At 45.9% G+C, this 10680-nt stretch overlaps 1 protein-coding gene across 1 annotated transcript; it reads left to right on the top strand.

Moving 5' to 3' along the window:
• Window positions 1–551: 551 nt before the first annotated feature.
• On the top strand, window positions 552–10207 carry LOC129680761 (group XIIB secretory phospholipase A2-like protein). The gene is made up of 2 exons (XM_055612496.1): window positions 552–864; window positions 10046–10207. Exons 1-2 carry the CDS (start codon window positions 654–656, stop codon window positions 10183–10185), a joined length of 351 nt encoding a protein of 116 aa, XP_055468471.1. The 5' UTR covers window positions 552–653; the 3' UTR covers window positions 10186–10207.
• The last annotated feature ends 473 nt before the right edge of the window (window positions 10208–10680 follow it).

Genomic DNA, 10680 nt, shown 5'->3' with positions numbered 1-10680 from the left:
GTGTTCCCAGAAGAGACCCAGGGCCACCTTACAGGCCTCAGATCTGATGCAGCACTGAGTGTAAACAGATACTCTACAGATTCAGAACCAATTCATCCCTGGGAGGAAATCAGGGCCTTTACCAGATGGAGGTAAACAAAGAGGGAAGTAGGCAGAAACTGTGCTCAGAACCTGAATGCTCACCGAGGAACACTGTGGAGTTTAGGCTCTGATAACCTGATTGTTGGTTAAGGGGAGCCCAGTTAGGCCGCCTGAGCCTGAGCCTCCCCAGCACCTCGCAGAGGAGGAAGCAGCTCAGGGGTGTGGCTGGGATCCTGGGACAAGCTCTGCAGTCAACAAGCCTGAGGATCCCAAGTGGGCAGAGGAATCCAGGGCTCCCTTCCCCAACTCCCACAGTGCAGCCATTCCTCCAGCGCTTCGGGGTCCACTGGGAAGGCCCCTCTTGGGCCATCCTCACACAAGCCCTCCCACGGTCTCACCTTTGTCCTCTCTAATCGCTCTGATCAGCTCCCGGCCTCCATGGCTGTGTTTAAAGTCCACCTCCCGGGAACAGGGACTGAGAGTTCCGGTAAGCCCCGGAACGGGGCTGTGTGTGTCCCCGGGCTTCCTGGGCCGGGGTTGGGGTCGAAAGCGGCGTCCCACTTGTGTGCAGGATGAAGCTGCCTTGTGGCCTCTTCCTCCTGTGGCTTGGCCTGGTAGGCAGCTTGGCTCAGAGCGACCCCAGCCCCAAGGGAGAGGAGTCCTACTCGGATTGGGGTCTGAGGCACCTGCGGGGCAGCTTTGAGTCGGTCAACAGCTACGTTGATTCCTTCATGGAGCTGCTGGGAGGGAAGAATGGAATCTGTCAGTACCGGTGCCGATATGGTGAGTGGGTGCCTCCTCTTGGGGGGAGGGGAGAGTCACTGGCAGCCCTGCAGGTCACATCTGACCTACAGATTGCCAGACAGCAAATCAGATGTAGTGACACCGGAAATCCAAGCAGTCAACTAATTTCTGTGAGGAGCCTGGAGTGACAGTAGGCTCACAAGTGAAATGTTAGCCTTCTTAGCTTGGGAAATATTTTCTCAGCAGACAAAACCTGGCTTTCCAGAGACATTCAGAACATGCTGGATGACTTAGACCTCTGGCCCTCATCTTTGTGGAGAGGAAAATGGCTTTCTTATGTACATTATCTCCAACCAGGAGATAATGGTTAAACCACTGTTCCCAGCAGGCTTGACATCACTGGGGAAAATGCAAAAGGCTGCTGCAGCTCAATGTAAAAATGTCATGGGGTCAAATTCTGGGCCCCTCAGCCTCATATTTACCCGAAGTTAGATGGAAAAACAGGAGGCCAGGTCCCCGCATTAAGCCTGACTAGTTTCTACTGAGGTGGCAGGAAAGGGTTTGCCATTTAAATCAACACAGATATTATCACTGATACCCAAGGTTTAGCAAACATCTAACAGTAGGGCTTCTGGTATAATGGTGAACCCAACCCTGTTCTTCCTTCTCTAGCAAAGGGGCCTCAAAAGATGTCAGCAAATTTTGGTTGGGCATCCTCTGACTGGAGGGACCAGCCAGCTTCCCGTCTGTTTGTGGAAAAGGCATTGCCTTAAGACTGTGATCCCAGCTACTGGGAAGGCTGAGACATTTGAGTTCCAGGCTACATAATGAGGACCCCTCTCAACCCACCTCCCCCAAAGGATGCTTAAACATCAATCTTTTTAAAGATTTTAACTCAACAAGAGTAATAGTGGGTGTTTATTAAGAAAACCTGATGCTTTCATCTGTTATGGAAAGGTTCAACAGCTGAGTGCCGAATGCAGTGCCTTTCACTATATCCCGTGTGTGTGTGTGTGTGTGTGTGTGTGTGTGTGTGTGTGTGTTTCTTTTAGCAGTTTTAAGATTGGTTACTTTTCTCCCAGCTCTGACACTTGCTAGAAATAATTTAGGGGAGGAAGGGCTTATGTTGGCTCAGGGTTTCAGAGTGTCTCTGTTAGGAACGGAAGGCTGAGGAAGGAATGGGGGCAGAGGGAGCTTGAAGTGGAGGCTGCCTTGGCAAACAATATTGGGAAGCAGAGTTTCCAGGCTGAGTGTAGCCTGAGTGTAGCTGGCCCTGGACAGCTACTGCTGCCGTGCAGACCCTATCTCTTAGTGTTCCTCAGCTTCCCAAAACAGAATCACCAGCCAGAAAACTAACACTCAAAATAAAAACCCGTGGGGAGGTGTGTGTGTGTGTGTGTGTGTGTGTGTGTGTGTGTGTGTGTGTGTGTACATGGAGGCCAGAGGAGGGCATCTGTGTCTGGAATTATTACGCTTCACCTTGTTCCCTGAGATGGGGTCTCTCACTGAACCTAGAGTTAGGCTGGCAGCCAGAAAGTACCAGCCACCCTGTCTCTGTATTCGTAGAGCCTTGGAGCTACAGGTGCCTGAGCCATGCCCAGCTTTTTACATAGATGCTACAGATTTGACCTCAGGTCCTGATGCTGCACACCAAGCATCACGTGTGTATTCTCACCCACTGAGGCATCTTCCCAGTCCCCATGGATCATTTAGGTTAAAATCATAATAGAAATATATAGTATATTATCATTAGCTACAATCATCAGTACCGTTGATTACTAAAACATATTTCTTCCATCAAAAATGGGCCCTTTGACCAAGATCCCCCTTTCCCCATTTCCTTCTCCTCCCAGCCTTTCTACCATTTTTATGAAACTGACTTTTCTTTTTTAGGTTCCACATTTGAGATCCTATAACATGGTTTTTTTTCTGATTTATCCCCCCACTGCAGTGATTTCCAGCTCCAGAAGGACAGGGTTCCCTCCGTAAGTGACCTAGCATTCCACTGTGTGCTCACATGCTCCTTTACGCATGTTGATATGTATTTGGGTTACTTCCATGTGTCAAATAATGCTGCAGTGAGCAAGAGAGTATAGATGTCTTTTCAACATGGTTAGTTCTGCTGGATATATATCAGAAGCAGGATGGCTGGACTGCATAGCAGTTATAATTTTCTTTTTACTTTTCTGAAGAGCCTCCATAGTGCTTTTCTAACTGGCCACACTCACTGGCTTTTCCATCCTTGGGGTGTGAGTTCCCTTTTGCCATTCCGGCAAGGGTCTCCATTTCTATCTCCCTGGCAACAGGGATGCATCTCTTTATGTCCACCAATCACTTGTTTGGCTCCTTCAAACCACTTTTTTGATTTATTTATTTTTTCAATTTTATGTGTGTGGGCATTTTGCCTGCAGTATGAATGTGTATCATGTGTGTGTCTGGTGTCTGTGAGGCCAGAAGAGGGCACTGAAATTCCTGGAAGTTGAATTACATCCAGTCGTAAGCTGCCATGGGAGTGCTTAGTCCCCTGATTGTCTTCTTTTGAGAAACATCAAATTTTTTTTGTTTGTTTGTTTAGTTTTTCAAGACAGGGCTACTCTGTGTAGCGCTGGCTGTCCTGGAACTCACTCAGTAGACCAGGCTAACCTCAAACTCAGAGATCTGCCTGCCTCTGTCACCTGAGTGCTGGGATTAAAGGCATGCACCCCCAAGAAACATCTTTGGCCATTCTAAAGTCTGTTTGTTCCTATGCTATTGCTCCTCTTTGTATGTTGGATATCAGCTCTTTATAGCATAGTTTGCGAATACTCTCTGTCTCTCCATTGTTTCTGCTCTGTCATTGCTCCTTTTTATGTTCAAACATTTTCCACCCTAGCAAATATCTACCTTTTAAAACCATTTGAGACAATGTCTCCTATAACCCAGGCTAGCCTCAAACTTTCTATGTGGCCAAAGATGACCTTGAACTTTTGACCCTCTTGCCTCCACCCCCTGGGGACTGAGACCATAAACATATGGCACCATGTCAGGTTTACTTAAATCTGGGCTCAAACGCAAGGATTCATGTCTTCAAGCCCTCCACCGGCTGACCTCCATCCCAAGCCCCATCAGTTTTTATTTTTTAGAGACATTTTATCTGTCTGAAATTTCGTAGAAAAACTTCACATACTTGTGAGTTTGCCTGTTTTCCCAGCAAAGGATGTTCTTACAACCATCATTGGATTCTCAGAAGCCCATGAAAAGGGAAATACCTACAGATTTAGGAGCCAACAAGTTGCTTCAGTGATAGGGTGATGATTCTCCCAATTTGCTGAAGAAGAAAGGGGTCCAGGGATCTGGGACTTTTGATATTTAAACAGAATCATACCAGGAAAACCAAGTGAATCAAGAGGCAACTTAATTCATGTTAGTGCTTGACATGAAAAGTCTATTGTGTTGATGAAATGGGTGCTATTTTGCTGCCTCCAAATCAGTGTGCTGCTCATTTGGGCATTCCTGGAGGTTGCCAGGCATATGTGCACTATGGCCACTCAGGGGAAGCAGCTGGGTGACAAAGCTTCACCCTCTTCAGGAGACATTCAGACCCCTGATCGGTGGCACAACCTTCTCCCGATCTCTTTAGTGACAACAATGAGAGAGGAGAAAGGCTGGTCAAGAGCACAAGACACCCGTGGCTGGAGGCAGCATTGTTGGGCATCATGCTGAGTCTTTCCAGAACCTCCATCTTGATGTCTCACAAGTGTTTTATGGGTTAACTTTGTTTAGAAGGTTTTACATTTTATGAGAACAAATTTGTCAGTCCCTTTCTTTATGACCTCTGTCTTTTACATCTTGATTAGAAAAGCATCCCCAGTTCAAGATTGTAGCAACAAGCTGTGATTTCTTCTCGCATGAAAACAGCCACAGCTAATGCATAACAAATGAGTATGGCTGTGGCCCAATAAAACTTCTTTATGGGCACTAAAAGTTGAATTTCATATAATATTCTCATGTCATAAAATATTACTCTTGTTTTGATTCCCTCCCCTGATCGTTAAAACAGATGAGGCCCATTTCTAGTTGGCAAGGCTACAAAAGGCTGGCAGTGAGGGGAGCCACCATTTGCCAGCTAAACTACAGTTTCAAATGGTCAGCCGCACCCGGAAATAAATCCACCTGCAGTGTGGCATGTTGCATATGCAGAGTATCAAAGCCGTGCACGACAGTGGAGGCAGGTCGGTCATCTCTGTGGAGTCCACTGTCTCTTCCGCCAGACGGTGAAGCAGCTTCCTGCAGCAAACAGCCCTGCAGCTGCGGCGCTGCACGCAGAGGGTCTCTCCGTGATTTCCTAAGTACAAAGACCAGAGGTGACCTGGGAGTCTGCAGCAGTCGCCTCCAGCCCTTACTGAGACGGTATTTCACTGGGGCCGTGGCTCAGTGCTTAAGACCGGGGTTCAATTCCCAGCCCCCCACGTGGTGTTCATAAGTATCTGACACCCTCCTCTGGTTTCCAGGAGCACCAGGCATGCATACTCAATTAGTGTCTGACTCTGTTCCCCACTGCAGTACACAAGCACACACTCACACTCACGCACACATTCATTCACATACACCCACTCACATTCACACTCTCCCACAATGCTCACTATGCTCACTCACACTCGCTCCTTTCTTACACACACACACTCTCACACACGGCTGGATGATAAGATAATATGAGAAGGTGATAGCACACACATACCAAAAACGTAGCAAACACTACAGACCACTACACACCACACAAAGACATATTTCCACATACATATACCACACACAACACACATGCACATTGTATACACACACACTGCACATACACACACCACACATATCACACACACACACACACACACACACACACACACACACACACACACACACACGCAGAGTAGTACTCAACTTCATATTACAAGGAAGAAGCAAGATGCTTTCATCCACCAGTGCTGAAGGTGAAACATGCCCAGCCCAGCACACTTCATACACAGGGAATGAGCAGAACTCGCCTGTGTCCAGCTGCAGCTGAGGAAAGCAGAGCAGAGCAGAGCAGAGCAGGACCTTAGGAACTACGTCAGCCTGGGACTCTCAGCCCAGCGGAAGCGCTGGCGGGAGGGTGCATGACCAGTGACAGAGCACACATGTACAGTGTACAAGGCCCTGGGATAGTTCTAGAACAGCCACTGCCAAAAGCAATGGCTTCTCTGTAGCCAGGACATGAGGACTGGTGCAGGGAGCTGGCGCAGTATGTAAGAACTCTTTATGAAAAGCAGAAAGGAGGATCAATGGAACCGCATAGAAGACCCAGAAATAAACCCACACGCCTATGAATACTTGATTTTTGACAAAGAAGCCAAAACCATTCAATGGAAAACAGATAGCATCTTCAACAAATGGTGCTGGTTCAACTGGATGTCCACATGCAGAAAACTGAAAATAGATCCATATTTACCACCCTGCACAAAACTAAAGTCCAAGTGGATCAAAAAACTCAACATAAAACCAGATACCCTAAATCTGTTAGAAGAAAAAGTGGGGAACAGCCTAGAACTCATTGGCACAGGAGACAACTTCCTGAACAGAAAACCAACAGCACAGGCGCTAAGAGCAACAATCAATAAATGGGACCTCATGAAACTGAAAAGCTTCTGTAAAGCAAAGGACACCGTCATCAAAACAAAATGACTGCCTACAGATTGGGAAAGAATCTTCACCAACCCTTTATCTGACAGAGGACTCATATCCAGTATATACAAAGAACTAAAGAAGCTGAAAAGCAGCAAACCAAGTAATCCAATTAAAAAATGGGGAACAGAGCTAAACAGAGAATTCTCGACAGAGGAATATCAAATGGCAGAGAAACACTTAAAGAAATGCTCAACCTCATTAGCCATCAGGGAAATGCAAATCAAAACGACCCTGAGATTTCACCTTACACCCATCAGAATGGCCAAGATGAAAAACTCAAGTGACAACACATGCTGGAGAGGTTGTAGAGAAAGGGGAACCCTCCTCCACTGCTGGTGGGAATGTAAACTTGTACAACCACTCTGGAAATCTATTTGGCACTTTCTAAGACAATTAGGAATAGTGCTTCCTCAAGACCCAGCTATACCACTGCTAGGTATATATCCAAACTTTGCTCAAGTACACAAAAGGTATACTTGCTCAACCATGTTTATAGCAGCTTTATTTGTAATAACCAGAACCTGGAAACAACCCAGATGTCCATCAACGGAGGAATGGGTACAGAAATTGTGGTATTTTTACACAATGGAATACTACTCAGCAATCAAAAAGGAGGAAATCATGAAATTTGCAGGCAAATGGTGGGATCTAGAAAAGATCATTCTGAGTGAAATATCCCAGTAGGAGAAAGACAAACACGGTATATACTCACTTATATAGACCTATAAAATATGACAAACATAATGAAATCTATACACCTAAAAAGATTATCAAGAGAGAGGACATGGGGTAAGATGATCAATTCTCGCTTAGAAAGACAGATGGGATATGCATTGAACATATGACAGGAGTCTACTGAGTGCATCTGAAAGACTAACTAGCAGTGTTTTCAAAGCAGATACAAAGACTCATGACCAAACCTTCGGCAGAGTGCAGGGAATCATATGAAAGAAGGGGAGTTAGTATGATGGGGAAAGGATAGGAGCTCCACAAGGACCAAATATATCTGGGCACAGGGTCTTCTCAGAGACTGTCATTCAACCAAGGACCAAGTATGGATATAACCTAGAACCTCTGCTCAGATGTAGCCTGTGGTAGCTCAGTAACTAATTGGTTTCCCATAGTGAGGGGAACAAGGACTATTTCTAACAGGAACTCAATGGCTGGCTCTTTGACCTCCCCACCCCCCAAGGGAGGAGCAGTCCTGTTAGGCCACAGAGGAGGACTTTGCAGCCAGTCCTGAAGATACCTGATAAAACAGGATCAGATGAATGGGGAAGAGGTCCCCCCCCCCCATCAGTGGACTTGGCAAGGGGCACAGTGGAGATGAGGGAGGGAGGGTGGGATTGGGAGGGAATGAGGGAGCGGGACACGGCTGGGATACAGAGTTAATAAAATGTAACTGAGAAGAAAAAAATAAAATAAAAGAAAGAACTCTTTATGAGGTGCCCACACTTGCCTGTATCGGCAGCAGTGTCCAAAACCTCTGGGCTCCACAGGCAGCAACTGGGGCACACACAGAGCCCCATCCATACAAATAATTAAAAACCAAATAAATAGTTTGAGTTTTTCATTTTGTTTTTAAAGACTTATTTATTACATATACAGTATTTTGTCTGCATGAACACCTGCATGCCAGAAGAGGGCACCAGATCTCACTATAGATGGTTGTGAGCCACCCTGTGGTTGCTGGGAACTGAACTCAGGACCTTTGGAAGGGCAGCCAGTGCTCTTCACCTCTGAGCCATCTCTCCAGCTCTTTTTATTTTATTTTATTTTTAAATGATAGGTATGTGTGTGTCTTTGTGAGGTATGTGCTTTTGAATGCAGTGCCCAGGGAGGACAAAAGAGGGTGTTGGAGCCCCTGGAGCTAGAGTTACAGATGGTTGTGAGCCACGTGATTTGGGTCCTCTGCAATGCCGGTGTGTGCTCTGCACCACTGAGCCACCTCTCCTGTCCTAAAATAATCTTATTTTTTAAAAGAGAATTTTTACTAAAAATTACATTCCATATCAATTATCTATCATGTGAAAAAGTTGATCAGCATTTAAAATATGAGACTTGGTCAACTATGGTGGCACATGCTGTGGACCCAGCACTCAGGGGTAGGCAAGGGTGCTCTGGGATCAAGGCCAGCCTGAGCTATATATGGTAAGACCCCAAACCCAACCCCAAACAAAACCAAAGCAACCTGAGAATCAGTACCCCAAGGACCTGAAATCAATAATATAATATTTTAAATTATTGAAAAATCTGAAAACAGTTTTATAAGCAAAACCTAATAAAAAGTGAACGCACAAATCTGAAGGAAGAAATCAATAGACTTCAAATAAAAAAGTACAGTATTTGAAAGAAAACTTCAGTGGATCCATTAAACAGATGAGCAAGGGAAGTAGAGGTATCAGCAGTAGACGGAGCCAGGTCTTCCGACCCAGGTGGCAGGAGAAGAGAGCCCGCTTCTGGGTTCCCCTGCTTGAGGACAGGCTGTTGAGGGTGAGAAGTAAAAAGTGTGCCTTGCTGCTGACAATGCAGGTGGCACAGATGGCAGGAAACCAGGGGGTGTGCCTCAAAAACTAAACACCAGGTAATCATGGGACCCAGAAATCTACCCCTCAAGCACTGCATTTCATCTTTGCCATAAATGCCCAGAGAAGCAGTTTAAAGATTTATCTTGGCTCATGGTCTCAGAAGGATCAGCAAGTGTGTGTGTGTGTGTGTGTGTGTGTGTGTGTGTGTGTGTGTGTGCTTGCATGTGTGTGCATGCACCCTGTGTCATGTCAAGGAGGGCTTGGCAGAGCTCATGGAGACAGGGGCATGTGGGGGAGGTTCCTTTTTCTGTCACAGCAGGAAGCAGTCAGGTCAAGGTTATGTGATGATTGCTTTACCCTTTGTACACCCGAACCAGCTTCTTTTGATACTTTTGCAAGATCAAAAAGCGATTCTTTTCTATTGTTGTTGTTGTTTGAGACACGGTTTCTCTGTGTAACATTGCCTGTCCTGGACTCACTCTGTAGACCAGGCTGGCCTCGAACTCACAGAGATCTGCCTGCCTCCGCCTGGGATTACAGGTGTGTGCCACTGCGCCCGGGCTGTAAAGCGATTCTTAAGCCCCATGAACAAGTCAAAGTCTCTGGCCTGTTTCCACAAAGTTCCTGAGCATCAGGTGCTTGCTTTGCTCTGTGGTGTACCTGAGGAGACCCCCCTGGGCTTTCTTCAATAGAAATTAACTCCTTTGATGGCACGGCTATGGCTCCGATCCCAAGTCTATCGCTGTGTAAGCCCCAGTGCGCTGCTTTGTATTGGGGTGTGTGGCCCAATCTGAAAGAGATGGCTCAGTCTGTAGAATAGAAAAGTGAATTATTTTGTGACCTCCTCCTCACTACCTATTTAATGTGAAGATCTTAAGGCAAGAGTGACATTTAAAGAAAAAATAGAATCTACTTTTAGGTTATTTTTATTTGATGAGTAAATGTCAATTGTTTGGCTTCTAAATACTTTTTCTGCTTTTCTCCCTTCTTTCTGCTAGGAAAGGCGCCGATGCCCAGACCTGGCTACAAACCTCAGGAGCCCAATGGTTGCGGTTCCTATTTCCTGGGTATCAAGGTACCAGGAAGTGTATGTACCACTAATATTACCTTCTTGATTGATGTATTTTTAAGTAAGTAAGAGTAACCCAGGAGCTATTACTGATGGAAGCGATCATTTATGGAATCTCCTGGATTTTAAATTAGACTAGGGAAACAGAATTTTCAAGGAAGATAATTGAGTTCTTTTTCTCAAAGACTGCCGTCCCTCAGCTAAGTTTCTGGTATTTGTGAACCTTAAAACCACCACAGTAGCCATCAGCCAAGATTTATGGCCTCAAGACACAACTTAGAGATGACTAGATGACATCTCTAGTAGTTAAACTAGTGCTTCATTCCAGTGATGGACTGCAGGGGCTGGAGCTGGCTGGAAAGAATGGATCATTACAGGCTTACTTGTGCAAGCAGTGGCTTCCTGTCCAAAGTGCCAAATCAACAGAGAGTGCGCTTTGACATACCTGCTCCCTTGTGGAGATTTAGTAGCATACTGTACCCTTTCTCAAACTGTCAGCCTCTCCTAGAAGCAAGCCATGACTTGATCTCCTTGAAGATTTCCTGGAAAGGTCTGGGTTTTATA

Source organism: Psammomys obesus, unplaced genomic scaffold (genome assembly GCF_907164565.1).
Source record: "Psammomys obesus unplaced genomic scaffold, mPsaObe1.curated_primary_1811, whole genome shotgun sequence".
NCBI lineage: Eukaryota > Metazoa > Chordata > Mammalia > Rodentia > Muridae > Psammomys > Psammomys obesus.
The sequence above is the reverse complement of the archived record's forward strand: the minus strand, read 5'-3'. Positions and strand labels throughout refer to the sequence as shown.